Genomic DNA, 22,022 nt, shown 5'->3' with positions numbered 1-22,022 from the left:
TTTTTAGTTTTTTTTTCTTCAAATTTAATTTTTCAAAAAAAAATCCAAAAATTTTTAATTGTCTGTTAACTTCAGGATCGTAATAAATATACAGTCATCCGCATGAGACTGAAGTTAGCCGACGTCTAATAATTTTTGAATTTTTTTTAAAACGATAAATTATAAAAAAAAAAGTATTTGAAAAAATTGCACCGATAGTTTTTAAAATTTTCTTAGTGTGCATTTTTTTGGTTTTCTTTTTTTTTAAATTAAATTGTCGAAAAAAAAAATTCAAAATTTGTTAATTGTCTGCTAACTTCAGAATCATGTCATCCGCTCCATATTCACTCCGGGTTTAATCCGCAAATTTTTTACACTGTGTTATTTAAAAAAAAATTTTGACAGCTTTAAAATAAAAAGTTTTACCTCAAATTTTTAATTTGCATAATTTAAAATTCCATGTTTTAATAAAAAAAGAAAATTTATTTCACTGTGATTATATTTATTATCGAACAAATAAAAAAATTATTTATGCTCATCTAAAATATTTTGATTCTTCAAGAACTTGACCCTTTTTTTGCAACAGCCAATAAGAACAAAGTATACGATCACGTGAACTATAAAAAATTTTCAATTGGTCAGATTTGAATGCTCCAGTAGTTAGCAAAAACAACGGCATCACTGCATTCATTCTTGACAAAGAAGCTGAGGCAATCACTTGGAAATTAAATCTCTAGCTCTCTACGATCTCTTCTTTAAATAAATAAATAAATTTTTTATAGAATTCTATTTAAATAAATCATAATAAAATTATTAAGCCATAAAATCCGTATACTTACGCAATAAATAAAAATGGATCAGGAAGCAAATAAACGTAAAGGATCTTCAGAGATGACTAAAGAAGCTCCGGATAATAAAATACGTCGTACAACATCTCGAGAATCAGGTTCTTTAAATTTTGCAATGCTAAATAGTCAGTTAGTAGAAAAAATAACAGCTATTTGGAAATCGACCTCGTCGAGTGCCAAAAACTCACAAGCTTATGAGGTAGGATTTCATAACTGACAATCTTCCGTTATCTTGACAAATATTTACGATAAGTCGCCATCCGGTAACATTACTTTTTTTTTTCAGGGTCAAGACATCAATGTTGTAATAAAAGAAGCAGAAGAAAAATACATACATGCTACCAAAGTCGTTCACTCGATTCAAAAAAAATTATTGTCCTCTGAAAATCATGTTACGGAATTGAGTATCGCTCTACAAAAAGAAACTGCGGAAAATCAATGTTTGAAGGAAAAGTAATTTATTAATTTATATGAGTGTGAATGTAGCAGACATCAGACAAATTTAAAAGTATAAATAAATAGAGTAAATAATTTAAAAAATAATGTTTATAAAAAATGCACTTATTAATTTTAAAATTTTTAAAATGCGCATTTTTTAAAAATTTTATTTTATTAATTATTTACTCTACTTATTTATAATTTTAAATTTGACTGATGTCTGCTGCATTCACACTCATTAATTTATAACCTATATAAATAATATATCTAATCGTTAATTATTTTTATCTTTAGCGATAGAATTAATTAGTTGATATTTTAGGGAGATCGAGGTCGATTATGACGAAAAAATTCGATATTTATTATTGATCATTAGTTTTTTTTTTAAATTATACTAGACAAAAAAACAAAAGATACCGGAAAAAAAGAAATAGATTTTATAGATTTATGTAAATTTATTTAGATCGAAGTTGAAAAAATTAAAAGGCAAATTATCGGACTGTAAAAATTTAAATTTTGGTTTTAAAAAATCGGGACATTAAAAGAAGTTTTGAAAATTTTGTAATTCAAAGAATTCTAAATGAATCAGAGTAGATCTCAATAGATTTTTTGATATCGATATGAATCTGAAAATTTAAAAAATTGAATCAGATATCATTAGATTTGAATTGATTTTTGGAAATTGTCCTCTTTAAAAGATATGAGTGATTTATATAAAAAAAAAATATATTATAGATTTCCTCAATCTAATTTTTGTATTAATTGGACACTTGTAGTTGTATTAAGATCAGAGCTAAAAAAAAGCAAATTATCAAACTATAAAATTTCAAAATTTCAATTTATAAACAAAGGAGACATTAAAATAAGATTTGGAAATTTTTAATTCAAAGAGATCTAAATGAATTCTAGAAGATCTCAATAGATTTTTGGATATTGATATGAATCCAAAATTTGAAAAAATTACATCAGATATCATTAGATTTTTATTATTTTTTGGAAATCATCCTGTTTAGAAGATACGATTAATTTATATAAAAACAATAAGTTTTCAATCGATTTTGATTGAAATTTAATAAAAATTAATTGGAAATTTGGTATTCTTATAAGATTAAATAAAAAATTCGTATTTGTTATAACAAAGATTTCCTAGATCTAATTTTTGTATTAATTGGATCGTTGTAGATTTATTAAGATCAGAGCTAAAAAAAAAAAAAAGCAAATTATCAAACTATAAAAATTCAAAATTTCAATTTATAAAAAAATGGGGCATTAAAAAAAAGATTAGAAAAATTTCGATTCAAAGAGATCTAAATAAATCCTAGTAGATCTCAATAGATTTTTTGATCTCGATATGAATCCAAAATTTGAAACAATTACATCAGATATCATTAGATTTTAATTATTTTTTGGAAATTACCCTGGTTAAAAGATCTGATTAATTTATATAAAAACGATAAATTTTCGATTGATTCTGATTTAAATTTATTAAAAATCAGTGGGAAAGTTGGTATTTTTGCAAGATTGTATAAAAAATTTTGAAAAGGATATTAGGGTAGAGGTACCGTTTTTGGTCACTTAGGGCCAGTTTTGGACACGAAAAATTTAAATAAATCAATTCATCAAAGACCTAATAACATAACTAATTTTTTAAATATGTTTAGAGATACTTTTGCCCCACTATCAAAATAGAAATTTTATTCTACTCTTTTTCATTAATTACAATAAAGTTCAGTTTAAAAATTTGTGTTAAATTTGACACAAATCACATGTCCCAAACGGTCCACTCAATTTGTTGTGTTAATTTAACACATTATACTTGTGTCAAACAATAATACCGGTTTAAAAATTGTTGACATCAGACAACACATTCAACTTTAGTTAAAATTACACTTGATGGTGTAAAATAATTGATACAAAATATTGAACCATTGAATTTTCATACACAAAAACACAAAATTTTTAACTGTGTATTAAATGTCCAAAAACAGATCAGTGATCACAAATGGTACATTTATCCTAATTATTTTGATTTTATTTAGATCCGTAGCAGCTTTGGAATTATCAGAGTCATTTACTCAACATGTAAGTTATATCAATGACACACTGAGTCGATGCAAAGATCATGCTAAAATTTTGGAAGGAATGTACAATGATGTTATCGTTAAATTACGAGATGACAAAAAACTTTTATCAAAAAGAATTGATGAATTGAATCAAGCTATCTTAGGTAAAGGTAAGATTATTCTTTAGTTTAATTAAAATTTTAAATTGTTTTCTTTTTAAATTAATTATTAATGTAATTCATCATCTTATAATTAAATAGAAGAAGAATACAAAGAATCTTTGGAACAAAAAGACTTGGAATTGTCGGAATTTAAAATAAAATACAAAGCGATAGATGATGAATTATCTCAGCAGAAAGAAGAAACTCGCAAAGTTATTGAAAGTTTAAAAATAAGTACGGAAACAATTTCGAGAATGAAAATTGTTGAGGATAAATTGGAAACTACAATTAGAGAATTGGAGAATAGTCTGATTGAGGAAGAGAAGAAGAAGATTGACCAAATTAATTTTATTGAGGGGAACAAAATTAAGGAGGTAAACAAATTTTTATTTAGATTTTGCACACCTCAAGCGCGAAAGTTTATGAAAGGTTTTTCATTTCCGACTATTTTTTTAACATAATAATATTTATACGCTTTTTTAATTACACCAAAATCAGTCTAATTGTATATTAGCATATACAGAATTTATTAAGGAACAATTTGAACCTAATATTAAAACGGGTCGTTATTTTAATAGTTTTAAACAAATTATTTTAACTCAAGAAACCAGTACTGTCAATGTATGAAATTACGGTAAATTATTCTATTATACAGTAGTCGGTAAATTGCGGTATTTCATCGCAAATTTGCTGCAATCCTGGGGTATTTTACAGTAGAAGTGCAATATTTTACCATAGTAGTGCAGTAAAATTGAGGTATTTTATCGTTAAATGGAGTATTGTATCACGCTTACGGTAAAAAGGCCGCAAATTACCGTAATTTACGGTGTTAGGGAGAATTACGGTTTGCGGTATTTTACACAAGTTTGTGGCAATACAGGGATATTTCATCATAAACATGCTAATTTACTGCAAACTGCAATCCTGGGATATTTTACGGTAGAAGTGCAATATTTTACCATAGTAGTGCAGTAAAATTGCGGTATCTTACCATTAAATGAAGTATTGTACCACGGTTACGGTACAAAGACCGCAAATTACTGCAATTTACGGTACTGGGAATAATTACAGTGTTGCGGTATTTTACGCAAGTTTGCGGCAATCCAGGGAAATTTTATAACCGTCCGGTGTTTTACCTTAAGTGCATGAAAATTGCAGTATTTCATCGTGAACGTGCGGATTTACTGCAAAATTACAGTATTTTACCGTAAAGTCAAATATTGTGCTGCGTTTACGGTAAAAATGCCACAAATTACGGTAATTTGCCGTAGTCTATAGTAAATTACCGTATATTCTTGTAATTTGTAACTGTATAGGTTTGAAACAAAGAGCGACACCCAAGAAAAAAAGGAGAATATTTTTTAAAAATATTAAACTAAAATTAAGAAATAAAAAAATCACATTGATAATTTATAAGTTGAATAAAAATTCGTAACAAAGAATAAATTAAAACTACAAAATAAAAGTAATGATTAAAAATAAAATGAACTATTGAGGTGTGCACTTTTGGGTTTTCCATTTTTTTCTTTTATATTTGATATTTTTTTTCTGTTTAATTAGATAAGAGAATATTATGAAAAAGAGTTATCTTTAGCTCGGGAAGAACTTAATGATACTAAAGTACAAATTAAAAGTATTAATGAACAGAAAGAAGAAATACTTAAGAATTATGAAGAAAAAGAGAAACTTGTTGACAGTTTAGAGAAAAAAGTTGAAGAATATTCGTAAGTAATTTTAATTATTATTTTAAATTCTTTTGCTTGTCTTTTATTATTTGAATTTGAATTTAAATTTAAATTTAAAAAATTATTTAGAACGCAGCTAGGACATTTGAAAGCTGAATTACATAGAGTTAATTTAGCATTGCAACGATCTGAAGAAGAAAAAGTAAATCTTGAAAAAAAACTTAATGAAAAACAAAATGACAGTTTAATGACATCAGATAAATTAGATTTAATTACTCGCGAAAAGCGTAATTTAGAAAATGAAATAAAAATGTTGAATAATAAATTAATTAAAGAAGAAGCAGAAATCAAAGAAGAAAAAATGAATTTTGAAAAAAAACTAAACGAAAAACAACAAGACAATTTATTGATATCAGACAAATTAGATTCGATGACTCGTGAAAAAAGTAATTTAGCAGATGAGTTAAAAATTTTAAATGGCAAATTGGCCAAAGCAAATGAAGAGAAAAAAGAAATTTTACAAGAGTTGGAAAAAAAAAAGTTACAGCTTAAAGAAGCGATACAATTAAGTGAAAATATTGACGCAGATTATCAGCATTACCAGAAAAGAAAAGAATCAAAAATGACAGAGCTACAAAAAGAAATGGAAGATTTAAAGAAAAAAATGGAGAAAGTATTAATTGAAAATAAAGAAGTCAAGGCGGACAAGAAGAAACTCGAGAGAGAATATAAAAAGGAGTCGACAGCGCAAGCTGGTAAGTATGCAGAGTGTTTGGCAAATTTGAATCAAGTTTTGAGCTCGAAAGATGACGCTTCTGAAGAAATGGCTGCTTCGAAAAATGCTCTTTCTACTCTTGAAACTGATCATGAAAAATTAAAACAGAAACACGCGAAAGATAAGAGAGAAATAGAAACGAAATTGAAAAAAACTGAAGAACTTTTGGCTGAGAAAAATGATTCCGAGAAACAACTAAAAGAAGAAATATCTAAATTGGAAGCTAATTTGGAAGAAGTCAACAAAAAATGTCAAGAATTGGAGGCGAATAATCTTAGAGGTACGGAATTCAAAAAAAGTCTGTCGAATATTGAACCCGAAGTTCGGACACTTGAGAAACCAGCAATTACTTCTTCGCAAACACGAAAACAGCCGACTAAGGTAAAATTTATCATTTATATACACGGAGAGAAATGTCAAGTAAATATGCCTATGCAGCATAGTAATAATTACATTGCTCTATAGTTTGTGTCACGCCACTCTTATGTGACTGCTTATACAAACTATAGAGTAATCCCTGATTAAAAACCTTGATTGAAACCGCTCAAATCCGATTAAAATATGATAGACTTTCAATCGGAATTCAGTGGTTTCAATCGGAGTTTTTAATCAGAGATGTCACCATTACTATGCTGCATAGGCATATTTACTTGACATTTCTCTCCGTATCACACTTGGGAATACACAGTAAAAATTATTGTTAAAATTAAGAGAATCTGTGTTAAAAACGGACACACAATATTTGAAGGGAATTTAAACACGAAATTTGTGTTAAAATCTCACGATGAAATTCGGGTAATACGAGAAGTTAATTAAACACTTTTTAAATGTCAGTGGCGACAAAAAAAATGTTAACTTTTACATTTTATTTTTGTACCATGAAAATTCAGTAAATATAATTAATATATTATGAAGAGACTATCAACAGTGACGACAATTATCATTTAACAATCAACTATTTTTTGATAGTAAATAATTTTTTTATTAGAGTCAAGGTTTTAAAAAAATCACGTGATATTTAATACCAGTTGCAAATAGTAAATCAATTAATTTCTTTTAAAAAAACAAAACCACATTTTTATTTAGCGAAAAAATAATTTTAACATTACAGTAAATAATTCGAAATTGTAACTAAATATTTTTTATTGGTATGATAAAAATTCCAAGTTTTAGTAAATGGTAAATTTAATATATTAATAATTAAAATTTTCAAGTTAAATTGACATTTATAAAATGTCCATTTCACTTTCATTTCTCTAATAATTCTTCCGCGACTATCGAGTGGCTTTTTAACATAAATTTTGTGTTAATTTTAAAGTAACTCTTAATAATTGTTGATAATTACAATTTTTGTAGCAAGCAACACTTAAAAAGTGTTAAATAGTATATCGATTTTAAATTTTTAAGTAACACAGTGAAATGTGTTGATTTAACACAAAATAATCAACACAAAAAATTTAACAGACCGTTTTTCCCAGATACACAATATTTTTTACTCTGTATTTATAAACTTTCTGGTATTTTATGTTTGTAGGGTGGGAAAAATATTCGAATTACAGAAGACAAGGTATGATTTAGTTATTTTTAAATAATTAAAATCATCAATTATTTACACTCGTTTCAATTTACAGATTCTGGGAAATAAAAAAATAAAGCCAATTCTGAAACCTCACCCAAGTCCAAAACCACCGAAATCCCCTGGAAGAAAATTAAAATTCAACGTTCCTTCATCCGACTCCGATGACAACTTGGGATTAACTGAAGATTATCCTCCCGCTTCTGTAAGTAATTGACTGTAAAAAAAAAAAATTCTTATTTATAAGCTTTGTCCTTTTGTAGGCTTTATCATCTAGTGAAAAATTTGATAAATTATTTGAAAAATTAACGAGCGCATCAAACGTTCAGTCACCAGGATCACAAGGAAGTCATTCAATGCCAGCATCACCGGTAAGTTTGAGCAAAAATAAAAATTACGAACCTTCAATTGCAACACTTTAAATATTTATTAAAATTTAATTTAATTATAAATTATTTCCAATCTAGGGAACGCCGACCCAGAGAAAATTTTTTAAAAATCGCAGCATTTCTTAAACTCTTATAATTTTATAATTTTTCAATTCATTAAAATATCTTTGTTTTTAAATATAAGTAACAATTTATCTTAAGTACCATATCACTAAAACACTAATTTAAATAAGAATTTATAATTATCTATCGTAATTAATTGCAGTAGTGAATTAATATTCATTTTGTTCATAAATTAAATATTTTTACGACTTTTTCTTTAATTAAAATATTTTGTAATCATTAATTAACAAATATCACCAACTTTAATAAACTAATAAAACCAAGCAACTGTCTTTTTATTTCTTTAGGAAAAAAAATTATTTTTCTAAATACTCTATTTTAAATAAAAAAAAAAAAAAAGAGAATCTCTTTAAGCATCGAGGCTTGATGATAAATCCCATTTCATTGATCTTTCCACAGCCATTTTCCACTTTGAGTATCGAAAATCTCTTTCTAAAATAGTCAAAATAATTTACATGATAATAAATTAATATTTTTTTTACTCAAGAGTAAATTTATAAGCCGCGTAAAAAAATTTTACTGCAGATTTCATAAATTGTTCTGCATAAGCGTTTTTCTTGTGAGCCAATCAGGAACATGGATTGGTCTCTTTGAGGGACACATTAATTTTAGATGAAAAATAATATTTTCGAAAATTCTGAGAATATCATATCGCATTTATAGCAAGTGGAGATTCTGCTTATGATATACATAAGCAGAATCTCCACTTTGGAGGTATAAAGGGTAAAAGACCTAGTACATGATCAGGGAAGTAGTACCCGATCACTCCATATATTTATATATGTATGATTAGTAAATATAGATATACAAATACATGAGTGATCGGGTATTAGGTCTCTAACTTCACCACGAAAATTCATACCACAATTTCATTATAATTTAAAAATGAATCTTTCGTGACTGTAAGGGGAATTAGAATCAAATATATACTAAACTTGAAAGTTCCTAAATAATTCTTTAGAGGGAGAAATTCTACAAAAACCCATAGAAAATTAGTAATATGATTTTTAGTAGATTTTATAGAAATCTATCTTTTGCATTTGTCCTCATGGTGGAATTTTCAAAGAATTTTGCCATAATCTATCATAATTCATCGAGTAGGGTCCAAAAATACCATTGGTTCAAAAGTTTATACATGTATGTATATATATGTAATATAACGCGCCTTGTTACGACGATAGCGGCCACAATTTTTAACGGATCTTAATGAAACTTGGCACACTCATTCTATAAACGATTATCATGGTTAAGTTCGAAGATGAGCAAAATCGGTCAACTAGTTTAGAAATGATGGACATTTAAAATTCCAAAAATAACGAAAAATCTATCCTTATTATGTAAAAAGAACTTGATAGCCGATAGAAAAAGATATATTTCTCTTTTTTAATTTTTTGTTTTTCGATAATTGTTCCACTTTTAATAAAGGTTCAAAGTCACATTATTGACTCATGTGTTATGGTGATAATGCCTTTGTTTATATCTTTGAAAATTTTCGATGGGTGATTATTAAATTATATATATATATATAGAAATCTACTTCCATTCCGGATGCCGAATGGCCTTTTTCTTATGTTGCAACAACTTATGAATTCAGCGGTAAAAATTTTTTTTACACGGGAAAATAGATTAATAGTAATTACCATCTTCACCAACTTCCGGTGAAAATTTAGTCATTTGTGATGCATCAACATCACTGACTTCAAATAGACCTGCGCCGACACCGGCCAGAATAGCAGCACCAAGTGCAGTTGATTCTACCATATGTGGTCTCACTTAAAGAAATAATTAAATAATTATTTAAGCTGTTTAATTTACAAGTAAATTTCAAATACTCACCAACATTTATGCCAGTAATATCCGCCTGCAATTGCATAAGTAAATTATTAACAGTCATGCCCCCATCAACAAGCAACGTTGAGAGTTTCGTTCCTGAATCTTTTACCATGGCTTCAAGAATATCTCGAGTTTGGAAACAAACAGCTTCTAGTGCTGCTCGAATAATATGATACTGCTGCGTGTCTTCCGTAATACCACAAATAACTCTATGAAAAAAAATATATTTTTATTAATAAAAATTACTAATTGTATAAATAAATTATGAATCTTACCCACGTGCATCCTGTTGCCAATATGGAGCATAGAGTCCAGAGAAAGCTGGAACAAAGTAAACATCTCCTGAAGTACGAACACGCTCAGCAAGATCCTGAGTTTGTGTTATAGAGTCCAGTAGTTGCATGTTATCTCGCAGCCATGATAACGCTGCTCCTGCTACAGCAACAGAACCTTCAAGAGCGTAAGTAGCTGGTGATTTACCGAATTTGTAAGCGACAGTAGTGATAAGTCCTTGGTGCGAATCGACTTTCTGAGTTTAAAATATTTTATATTAATCATTTAGCTCTTGATTAAATTTTATAATCCTGAAGTTAACAGACAAAATAATTTACAAATTTTTTTTCCAGGAATTTAATTTAAAAAAAAAAAAAAAACTAAAAAATGCACGTGTAGAAAATTTTAAAAACTATTGGTTAAGTTTTTTTAAATTTATCATTTTTAAAAAATTCCAAAAATTATTAGATGCCGGCCAACTTCAGTATCATGATAAAATTTTATGATCCTGAAATTAGCAGACAATTAACAATTTTTGAATTATTTATTCAAAAATTTAATTTAAAAAAAAATGCACATGTAGAAAATTTTAAAAACCACAGGTGCAATTTTTAAAAATTTATCATTTTTTAAAAAATCCAAACATTATTAGACGTCGACCAACTTCAGTATTAAGATAAAATTTTATGATCCTGAAATTAGCGAACAATTAGAAATTTTTGAAATATTTATTCAAAAATTTAATTAAAAAAAAAAATGCACCTCAGAAAATTTAAAAAACTACAGGTGTAATTTTTAAAAATTTATCATTTTTTAAAAATCCATAAATTATTAAACGTCAGGTAATTTCAGTATCATAATTTTACTAAAAATTAAAATTTGTAACATACGACATTGCCTGTATTGTAAAGTAGAAAACATCCAGTTCCGTATGTAGCTTTTGCTTGACCAGGTTTTAAACACAACTGTCCTAGTAAAGCTCCTTGTTGATCACCTACACACTTTAAATAAAAAAAATAAGTATTTTTTAATGATTTTACGATTCAAAATTCCATTATTATTTATAATTATCAATTATTACTTACTCCGGAGATTGGAATACCAGCAAGAGAACTAGGGTTTGACACGTGGCCATAAACTTCAGAGCTCGATTTTATTTCCGGTAGCATCGATTGAGGAATATTGAAAAAACGCAAAAGCAGCGGATCCCATTTGAGGGTTTCGATGTTCATCAACATCGTTCGTGATGCATTTGAAACATCAGTTATGTGCAATTCACCTTTCGTAAGATTCTGAAATATTTTAAATAACAATAATTAATCGAATATTAAAAATCTTATCTTATTATTAATTAATATGAGCATCGCAGGTGTCATAAGGGCGTATCCTAACAAAAAATGCCGCTGTCAGGAGATAAGGGCACGTAAAAAATTTCATTTCTTCCCAACTATAGATTTATTAATTAAAGATGTAAATTTTTTTATTTTACGCCCTTACGGTTTTCGGTACCAACCCCGAGAGCCACAAGGGCGTAAAAAAAAAAATATATTTTTATTCATTTTTAAATTTCTATTGAAAATTTGGATTTGAAAATTTTTTAATCCAAAAAAATCTGAAAAACGGTTGACCCTACGGGTAAACCCCAAAACTTCCCGCCGTTTTCGAACTCAGGAAGCTGAGTCTAGATTTTCTATAAAATTTCTTAGATGGTGATCCTGATAAAAATGAAGGCACCCGATGGATGTTTGAAGGCCTCGGGGGTATCAGACAAGTCTTCTAGAAAAACGCTAGCATATAGAAGTGAAGGAAGTATTCAAAAATTTTCTTTTTAATTCTCCCAAATCATTTTTTTAAATCAGGAATTAATTCTTTGAGAATTTCCGTGCTTTTTATACCTATAGCTAAGAATCTACAGTCGAACTCCATCAACTCGGAGTTAGTCTACGGAGGAGCGAAAATTTCTTTGAATTCCCGAGTTAACGGATGCCCCTTCTTCCCAAAAAAGTAAGCTATGACGCCTGCGCTCTTAATCTACATGCTGATGCATAGATAAATATACAGAGGCATACAAATGTGTAGCATTGGGTGGGAGAGCGTAGCTTGTAGTGGAGGTAAAGATTGAGGGGAAGTTCCGAGATAATAGAATCCGACTTAATGGACTTCGACTGTAATGTTTTTTTAAGCAGAAAAAACACTAGTATCAAACTCTCACTGCCTTCTACTAAAATAATAATCTACTGTCAAAAATGCTGAGGCCAACGAGAAATTCCTCTAATCAGTAAGAAAAATAAATGATTCACTGACTAAAATAATTTTATCAACAAAATATACAAAGGGGGCTGGCAATCGTGTACTTTACCCTAAGAGTTTATTCTGCAACGAAGATAAAAAATTTTAAAATACATTTTTAACTTTCCAGTCTGATTTTATCATCAACATTTCTTGGACTTTACAAAAAAATAATTTTTCAAGGGAACAAAAAATATTACATACAATAAATGTTATTTTATCAATTATGTATGCAAAATAAATGACTTACATAAATAAGCCAGGTGTCAATTGTACCAAATGCACAGGTACCGGCTTCGACAGCTTGTTTTACTTTAGGAACGTTGTCAATAAGCCAACGAATTTTCAGAGCACTGAAATATGGCGACATGGGAAGTCCACACAGTGGTTTTAAATAATTTTTATTTCTGGTTTTATTTGGTATTGTCTCTAGGACATCTTCCATTGTCGTTGTTGTTCTCATGTCCAACCAAACTAATAAAATAAATAACAAATTTGTTTAACAATAAATTAATACGTTCATAGGGAGGCGATGTACCTGAAGATCGTAACGTTTTTCGCACAACGAAAAGGAAAAATATTTATGTAATTTGACTGCTTAAAAGGGACAAGGGGATTGGGGGGTGGCTGCAATTTTCGGCTGGCATACTAGTACGGTTTGATGACAACTAATCCCACAGACGATTTCATAAAATAATAAATTACAATGACATGAGTAATTAAAATTCACTGTCATAAATATAAGAAGTTAAATTATGTAAATTAGTTGTTGATAAAAATCAATTGACGATGGGATCAGATGTCAGTGGAATCAATTTTTAGGAATCACTTATCGGAGTATAAAATTGTTGGGATCAGCTACTGGCACACCTATGAGTACTTATGAGAAACATCAAAAAAATCTAGATCCAGTGGATTTTTTCTTTTTCATTTCGTTTTTTTCGTTCCGCAAAAAACGTTCCAATCTTCAGGTATACGGGAGGTGGGCAGTAAAATTTGATGACCTCTCTTTACATCTCAGTCAAAATATATCAGATAAAATATATCAGTCACTAATTTCTCAATGTCAAAATAAGATGTTTTTACTGAAATTTTTTTTTTCAAGACGTAATTTCTGAAATAAAATGAGGGAGAGCCTTAAAATTTAACTTTACTGTCCACCTCTCTATGAATTTATAATTTTATTAAGAGGGGTCTGATCTTTTTTCTTTATCACACTCAAGTCGAAGAACAGTTTTATCCTTGTTGCACTTGCGCAGTAAATGGAAACTTTATCATTTCAACAAAGGAACATTTTTTAAAAATGAAAACGTAGATTGCTAGATTACAGAGTAATGCGTCGAGCCTCGTTCTCAATTTAGCGTTTAGAGGATTTGTTTGAGAGGAAAGTTTGAACAAAAATTATCACAGACCCTCCTTGAATGTACTCAAAATATACTCAAGAAATATTTAAATATAAGAAAATAACCAATTGCATTGTGAAGAGGTTCTCCAGTTTTTTTATCCCAGACGACAGTTGTTTCTCGTTGATTTGTAATACCAATGGCTTTTATAGCTGAAGCTTCAATACCAAGATCTTCCAAGTTCTCTACCACTTTTGAAATACAGTTTAAAACGGCTGAAAGGATTTCTTTTGGGTCCTGTTCGACCCATCCTTCCTGAGGATATTTCTGTTTTATTTCTATTTGATGCGATGTTATTACTTTCCGTTTTGTTACATCAAATACCTAAAAAAAAAAGTGGATTCATGTATTCATTTATTTAGTTTATTTAATAGAGCATGAAAAAATATGATAATGAAAGTAGCAGACATCAGATACTTTTTTCAAATAAATTACTCGTAAGTAAAATAAAATTTTTCGATTATGCAAAAAAAAATTTTTATATGATACTAAAATTAGCCAACGTCTAATAATTTTTGAATTTCTTTTAAAAATAATAAACTTAAAAAAAATATATTCAAGAAAATTGCACCTATAGTTTTTTTAATTTTCTAAATGTACATATTAGGGTGGTCGCTAAAAATTAAATTTTCTCAGGCGTCGCATAAAGAGCTTCTTTTTAGTGATAAAATACGTGGGGAATTTGGTTTTTTCTTTTTAAGTAAAAAAAAAAACACGTGCCTCAAGATGATCAAAGTTCATTTTTCGATACAATTGCGGTTTTTTGTTAAATATCTCATGAAATATGCAGATTAAAAAAAAAAATCATAAGAACAATTTTGTAGGAAATTAAATTCTTGACAAAAAACGTCATGTTCATTTTTTTTATAAAATGTGTATTTATGAAGATATTTTAAAAAAACTTTTTCAGATCTTATCAATTGAGCATTTTAAGGATTACGAATGTTTAAAAGTAACGTTTTTTCTTAGATATAGACAACTTCGTAACTCGTAACATATCAATCATTAATGCTTGTCGTAGTTTCTATATACTTAGAAAAATGTTATTTTTAAAATTTGTAATCCTTAAAACGCTCAATTCATCAGACCTAAAAAAAGTTTTTTTAAAATATCTTCATAAATACACATTTTATTAAAAAAATGAATATGATCTTTTTTGTCAAGAATTTAATTTCCTACAAAATTGTTCCTATGATTTTTTCCTTTAATCTGCATATTTCATGAGATATTTAAAAAAAACTGCGGTTGCATCGAAAAATAAACTTTGATCGTCCTGCGGCACGTGTTCTTTTTACTTAAAAAGAAAAAAACAAATTCCCCACGCATTTTTTCACTAAAAAGAATCTTTTTAAGGGGCGCCTGAGAAAATTTAATTTTTAATGACCACCCTACTGCATATTTTTTTTTTTTTTTTTAATTAAATTGGTGAAAAAAAATCCTAAAATTGTCAATTGTGTTACGTTCTGGCTTCAATTATATTTAAATATAAATTTTCGAATTTTTTTTCGGCAATATATAATAAAAATTTGGTCACTCTAATGAAGAAAAATTCTTAGTAACTAAAGCAGATAAGCGATTTCCGCGAACACTGTCGTGGCCCGTAGTCTAAACTCATGACGAGACATGAGACCCGGGCCTCGACGACGTTCTCTAGGGTAACCTGAGATGCGACGTTGGATAATTTATAATTTTGTAATTTTTTTGTACTGGATCAGCGGAAACAGAACAGGCAGTTAGCCGACGAACATCTAAGGCCCCGGACCTCTGTCCGGTGACCGACTGACTTGAAATTGAATGTTTTATTGAAGAATATACTTAAATTCATTTTAAAGTTTGTATTATTTAAATTTAAACCCTTCAACCAAAATTAAAAAACTATGAGAGTCGAACAGTGACATCACAGGAGGTCTATAGATTTTCCAATGATGTCTACCTGGGAAATATTTAATTCTTATTTAATTAAATAATAAATAATAAGAATTAACATTTAGTCAGAATGTTACAATTGTCTGCTGACTTCTAGATCATTTTTTGATGCAATTTAAAAAAACTTTTTAGTTGTTTTTTTAAAATAAATAAATTTTGTTATTGTCTGCCACTTCCTTTATCATAAAAAATTCTAAAGAAAGTAGCAAACAGAAATTTTTTTTTTTTATAAATAAATTAATCGTAAGTAAAACAAAATTTTTATCTCATACAAAAAAACATTTTTCAAGTTTCTGATGCAACTTTTAATTTTTTTCTCTCAGTATTTTAGTTTTTTAATTAAAACAAATTTTTTTATTGTCTGCTACTTTCAGTATCATAAAAAAATTAATAAATATTTGAATAATAAAATAATGAACTCACTAAAAATCTAGCACTGCTGGTTCCTTCATCAATAGACCCAATGTAACAGGGGCCTTTTTTAGTATCAGGCATCGTAGTACCAAATAATAATTTGAATTTTCAAATATTATTATTCAATTAATTATCTTAAATAAATTCACAGTAAGTACTAATAGTTAACGATCTGATAAAAATTACGATAAAAATATATCAGTAATTCAAATTACATAAGTAATTAAAAAATTTTAAATAACTTGAGGAAATCGGTGTCGAGTAAAAATTCAGTGCGCCGTTAAAAAAAAAATCTTTAATAAATATATATGATAATTAATAAATTTATTTATATATTTATATTTATATACATACAAATAGTAATTTATAATTGATTAATGACAGCGCAGTTCAATAACTTTGGTAGCTTTGACGTTTTTTTTAAAAAGTAAAACAATAAAATATGTCAATCATTGCAATTGTTCACAAAACTCAATGTAACAAATTACATAAAAATATAAATATATACACTTATATATATGTAGATTTTGCAGATCAATTTGCGAGGGACTAAAAAATTTATACTAAAATAAACAGACGTGTGCGAAATAGGGACATTTTGGAAACAGACCTTGACCATCCTGTTGAAAAAAAAATTTAATTTTATAAAAATGTCTTGTAATTTAATTGTAATTGAAAATAATAAAATTCAATTACTTGTACTTCAATTGTAAAGAGTAATTTTAATTACCGATCATCAATTGCATGCAATTAATCAGGAAATTATAAGCTAATTAACAAGCATTGAAATTTAAAAAAGCGCGGGAATTTAAAGAAATGTAAAATTACTATAATTTAGGGATTTTGAATTTAAAAATAAAATAGTTGGTAGTTGTTATTATTGTCTCATGTTATGTGTGGAGTTGAACGTAAAAAAATATTTGAAATAAATAATGAGTTTTAAAATAACAAATAACACGTGCAGAATTTGTTTACTACCGAATAAAAAAGTTGAAAATATTTTTTCGATTTCTAACTACGATGATTACAATGGACTGATATTTGAATTTAAACAAAAAATTGAAATCCACTGTGGGATTGAGGTTAGTTTTGTAATTATGTGATTTATTTATTTGAAATTTTAGTTTTCCAAAATAAAAATTTTTTTAAAATTAAAAAAAACAAGAAATTTTTGTTTTTAAGTTTTTGTTTTATTTGGAATTTTATTTTTTTATGTTGTGATTAATTACGCATTAGTTGTTGTTGATAATTGTTTTTTGAATTAATTATTTAGATTGATAAGAATGATGGATTACCGAGCAATATATGCATTGATTGCATAGCAAGGATTAATGGTGCTCATGATTTATGGAAACGATGTCAAGTAACAGATAAAAAACTAAAGGAATTTTACAATAGAACTAATGGAAAAGTAATCAATTGCGTTACTTTAAAAGTAAATATAATAACACGTGTTATTGAGGATGTTCTCAGACATTACCCCCCCCCCCCACACACATTTAAAAAAAATTTAATTACTAAACTGTCATTACCGTATTAAAATTTTATTAATTAAGACCATCCTCAGACGATAAAATAAAAGCATTAATTGAAAAAGAACAACGTAATTGAAATTTTGCAAAAGTATAGATTTAAAAAATATTACTTACAGTTGTTCTCAATCAGGAATTAAACGAAATTTTGTAAGTAAATTTTATTCTACAAAATTTGACATTTCGAATCATAATATTGACAAGAAGATTTTACTGAATTTTATTTTCCATATTTAATTTAACTTCTAATTAATAAAAACATAAGTAATTTTTTTTTAAATTTATTTCGGCGAAATTGTACCCACCTTCTTTTTTTTCAATTAATTCTTTAACTTTTTTTGATTAATTAATAAAATTTGAATACTGTCATCACAGCTCGAGTTAATTGAAAATTAAAAAAAAATATGTACCTGAAGATCGGAACGTTTTTCGCAGAACGAAAATAAAAAATCTACTGGATCTAGATTTCTAAAATATTTCGCATGTCAGCCGGCAATTGCAGTCACCACTAGTTACCCCTGAAGTCACTTTTAACGAGTCAAATTACATAAATTTTTTCATTTTCGTTACGTAAAAAACGTTCGGATCTTTAGGTACATGAAAAATGGTGGTCATTGTCTGAGTATGCCCTTAATTAATTAATTAAGTTATTTATTATGATAAAATAATTATTAATTTATTTACTTGTTTATATTTAGAATAAATCTAGTCAAACCGGAGATTCATCAACACTAGAAATAACCGAACATGAAGACGAAAAAAAATTATACCACACAAATACGTTGTCTTCGTTAAAAGAAACGATTGCATTAAATAAATTACAGAATAATAAAAAAAATTCTACCTGCGAAGTAAATAACAGTAAGGATACAAATTTAAATGAAAGTAGAACAGAGTCGAAGCTAAAGCTGCGAAACTTTAAATTAATAAATTTACCAAGTGATAAAATAATAGATTATAAATATAATAATTCATTTAAATTCGTAAACTGTATATTTCCTCAGAAAAAAATAATCAAATTTGAATCGACGCTAAAAAATAATAATAATTCGTGTGAAAAAAAAAATTTAGAGTCGGAAAAAATTGATTTAACTCTGAGTGATGACAGTGAAAATACAGACGTAAATGTTGACAATAATTCTGATGAGCAGATGATAGTGAAGTCAAATACTAAGACTGTTAATAATTTCTGTACGAAAAAAAAGTTGGACTCAGAAAAAATTGATTTAACTCTGAGTGATGACAGCGAAAATAAAGACGGAGAAGTTGAGAATAAATCTGATGAGTTGATGGCAGTGAAGTCAAATAATAATTTCTGTAAAAAAAAGAAATTGGAGTCACAAAAAAATGAATTGACACTGAATGAAGACAGCGAAAATCAAAATGAAAATATCGAGAATAATTCTGATGAGTTGATGACGACGAAGTCAAATACTAAGACATCTAATAATAATTTCTGTAAAAAAAAGAAGTTGGAGTCACAAAAAATTGACTTGACTCTGAACGATGGCAGTGAAAATCAAAATGAAAATATAGAGAATAATTCTGATGATTTAATGACAGTAAAGTCAAATGCTAAGACAACTAATAACAATTTCTGTAAAAAAAAGAAGTTGGAGTCACAAAAAATTGACTCGACTTTGGGTGATGACAGTGAAAATCAAAATGAAAATATAGAGAATAATTCTGATGAGTTGATGACAGAGAAGTCAAATCCTAAAACTATTCCACTGAGGCAACTGAAAGAAATAAATGACGTCATTGAAAATGATCACTGTTATACAAGTTTTGTAAAGCCCGCGATAAGAAAGTCAGCGAGGGAAAAACGGCCAGTAAATTTGGATAATGACGAATCAGAAAAAGTAAATAAGAAATCAAGTGAGTCAGCTGATGTAAAACAAATCCAGTGTCATCTGTGTGATAAAATGTTTGTCAGAAAATCGGCTTTCTTAAAACATATTAAACACCACAAGATATCATCGAGAGAAAATAAATTGCAGTGTAGGATTTGTAATAAACAGTTGGGATGCAATGGATCTCTTAAACTTCACTATTTGACTCATGAAGAAGAAAAACCACATAAATGCAATTATTGCGATCGAAGATTTATAACGAAACGCAAATGTATATATCACGAGAGAAGTCATACACTTGAGCGACCGTATACTTGCGATCTCTGTGACGCGAATTATCCTCAGATGCATTTATTGAAACTTCATATCACGAAACATACTGGGGAAAATAAATACTTGTGTGATAAATGTGGAAAAACTTTTAGGATGTATAAGTGTTTGAGAGAACATCTGTATACTCATACTAAAGAAAAACCTTTTGTTTGTCGCAACAATTGTGGAATGGCTTACGGTAACTCTGGTAGTTTATTTGCGCATAGAAAAAAATGTCTCATCAAATTAACGCCGGTAGTTGATTAACATGTTTACTTCCTTCTGAGTTTCAGTTTAAAAAGTATTGAATTACGCTGTAGAAAATTTGCGGAATGTGTATTTAATGCCCGTGGAGTAAATTCATTCCGAAGGGAAGTTCATTGTAATTTTTAAGGGGGAAGCTGGTCTGAGATACAAAAGAAAGAGGATATTTTGGTGATTTTTTTTTTTAGAGTACCGTCTTTATTAAAATTCTTAAAATTAGTGACATTATTAAGCAACATTCCAAGAATATTCTACTAAATTTTCATAAAAAAATATTGAAAAATAAGCCGGTGGTAGTGGGGAGAGACGAGTCACTTAAAAAAAAAGTCTCCATGCCGTAGGCAGGATAACTCATGACTGCTTCATCTGAAATAAAAAAACCAAAAAGATTTCTTTAGTACATAAGTTTATCTTAGATTTGAACAAAGGATTTTTTTTTCAATAACTACTTATTTTTTAATTAAACAAAAGGAAGAATTTTTGGGAAAAATCAGAGTTTTTTGATTGCACCCCCGAGTCAAAAAACAAATTCGGATTTAAGTCTCAAAGTTCTCAATGAGGTTTTTGAGGATCAATTTAGAATTTTAAGATTGACAACAGGATAAAAAGTTATCCTAGTTTAGTCCTCAAAGTAGTAGTTACGACCAATTTTACCACTTCGAAGACTAAACTGGAATAACATAATCTGGATGGAGCCTCAAAATACTCAAAACATACAGGAATAATTTTATCCACATTTGAACCTCAAAAGTCTCATTCGACGCATTCTCTCCCCTCCCTTTTCTATCTAAAATTTTTAAAAGTCCGAAGTATAACTTTTCATTCATTGAGGATTTTGAGGTCTTACTTATAATTTAAAATCGATAAATTATTGGCATTTAGACCTCATAGTTCTCATTGAGGATTTTGAGAACTAGAGTTACTTTCTGGGCGACAAATAGAACACCAAAGAAATTGAGGCTTTTGAGGATTAAACTAGAACTTGTTTTTTGACTCGGGCCTTTACCAAAAATTCAAAAAAGCATATTTTGTTTATTCCTTCGTTCAAATCTAAGATAAACTTATGTACTAAAGAAATCTTTTTGGTTTTTTGATTTCACATGAAGCAGTCATGAGTTATCCTGCCTACGGCATGGAGACTTTTTTTTTAAGTGACTCGTCTCTCCCCACTACCACCGACTTATTTTTCAATATTTTTTTATGAAAATTTAGCAGAATATTCTTGGAATGTTGCTTAATAATGTCACTAATTTTAAGAATTTTAATAAAGACGGTACTCTAAAAAAAAAATCACAAAAATATCCTCTTTTTTTTGTCTCTCAGACCGGCTTCCCTCCTTGAACTCCAGTTCGAAGTGGAATTAACTCTGAAGGGGAGTTTATTTAAATAATAAAACTCCTAATCGGAGTAAATGCGGATGGAAATCAAATCCAGATCACTCTGAAATCACTCATCTAAAAAACAAACTCCGAATTCGGTGATTTTTTCTAAAACTCCGGAAGTCTGAGTGAATACGGATTTAAATAAAATCCATAATTACTCCGAATCTACTCCCGATTTTCTACAGTGTGTTCATTTATACGCAAAGTAGATCTTGTGATTTTTTTTTTCATTGTTAAAATTTAAAAAATTATTAAAATTCTTTTATTTTTTTAATAGATTAAATTTTAGAATTGAAGTTAAATGTTGGGTAACAATACGAAAATATTTTTTTAAATAATTTCAAACTAAATTTTATTATTTATTTAATCTGTACTTTTTTATTCCAAATTTTATTGTATGCATTTACGAAACGTTTTACCAGATAATAATTAAATAATTAAAAATATTAATTTAAATACATTTTAGACAATAGAGAATGTAAGATAATTATTTTTATTAGAAAC

The 22,022-nt window shown here is 28.0% G+C and overlaps 3 protein-coding genes across 5 annotated transcripts; 2 read left to right on the top strand and 1 right to left on the bottom strand.

Annotated features, from left to right (window-relative positions):
• The first annotated feature begins 831 nt into the window (after nucleotides 1–831).
• LOC130665182 (desmoplakin-like) lies at nucleotides 832–8,215 on the top strand. 3 transcript variants are annotated; one of them, XM_057465480.1, is made up of 10 exons: nucleotides 832–1,026; nucleotides 1,114–1,280; nucleotides 3,305–3,492; nucleotides 3,589–3,863; nucleotides 5,050–5,213; nucleotides 5,304–6,330; nucleotides 7,484–7,516; nucleotides 7,581–7,730; nucleotides 7,789–7,896; nucleotides 7,993–8,215. In XM_057465480.1, the coding sequence occupies exons 1-10, from the start codon at nucleotides 832–834 to the stop codon at nucleotides 8,038–8,040; spliced, it is 2,355 nt and encodes a 784-aa protein (XP_057321463.1). In that variant the 3' UTR covers nucleotides 8,041–8,215. The 3 variants fall into 3 exon arrangements, with proteins under 3 accessions (XP_057321463.1, XP_057321462.1, XP_057321464.1); XM_057465479.1 differs by having other exon boundaries at nucleotides 3,305–3,498; XM_057465481.1 differs by lacking the exon at nucleotides 7,484–7,516 and having other exon boundaries at nucleotides 3,305–3,498.
• A 147-nt stretch (nucleotides 8,216–8,362) lies between these two features.
• Nucleotides 8,363–16,636, bottom strand: LOC130665183 (glycerol kinase). The gene is made up of 9 exons (XM_057465482.1): nucleotides 16,185–16,636; nucleotides 13,901–14,159; nucleotides 12,683–12,906; nucleotides 11,229–11,435; nucleotides 11,034–11,144; nucleotides 10,146–10,399; nucleotides 9,874–10,079; nucleotides 9,678–9,809; nucleotides 8,363–8,469 (listed from the first exon to the last, which is right to left on the bottom strand). The coding sequence occupies exons 1-9, from the start codon at nucleotides 16,254–16,256 to the stop codon at nucleotides 8,387–8,389; spliced, it is 1,548 nt and encodes a 515-aa protein (XP_057321465.1). The 5' UTR covers nucleotides 16,257–16,636; the 3' UTR covers nucleotides 8,363–8,386.
• Nucleotides 16,637–17,046: 410 nt separating this feature from the next.
• Nucleotides 17,047–21,968, top strand: LOC130665399 (zinc finger protein 782-like). Its single transcript, XM_057465748.1, has 3 exons — nucleotides 17,047–17,257; nucleotides 17,449–17,610; nucleotides 18,406–21,968. The coding sequence occupies exons 1-3, from the start codon at nucleotides 17,108–17,110 to the stop codon at nucleotides 20,137–20,139; spliced, it is 2,046 nt and encodes a 681-aa protein (XP_057321731.1). The 5' UTR covers nucleotides 17,047–17,107; the 3' UTR covers nucleotides 20,140–21,968.
• Nucleotides 21,969–22,022: the final 54 nt, after the last annotated feature.

The sequence above is a fragment of the Microplitis mediator genome, chromosome 3, assembly GCF_029852145.1.
Source record: "Microplitis mediator isolate UGA2020A chromosome 3, iyMicMedi2.1, whole genome shotgun sequence".
Lineage (NCBI taxonomy): Eukaryota > Metazoa > Arthropoda > Insecta > Hymenoptera > Braconidae > Microplitis > Microplitis mediator.
This window is presented reverse-complemented; position numbering and strand designations above follow the sequence as displayed.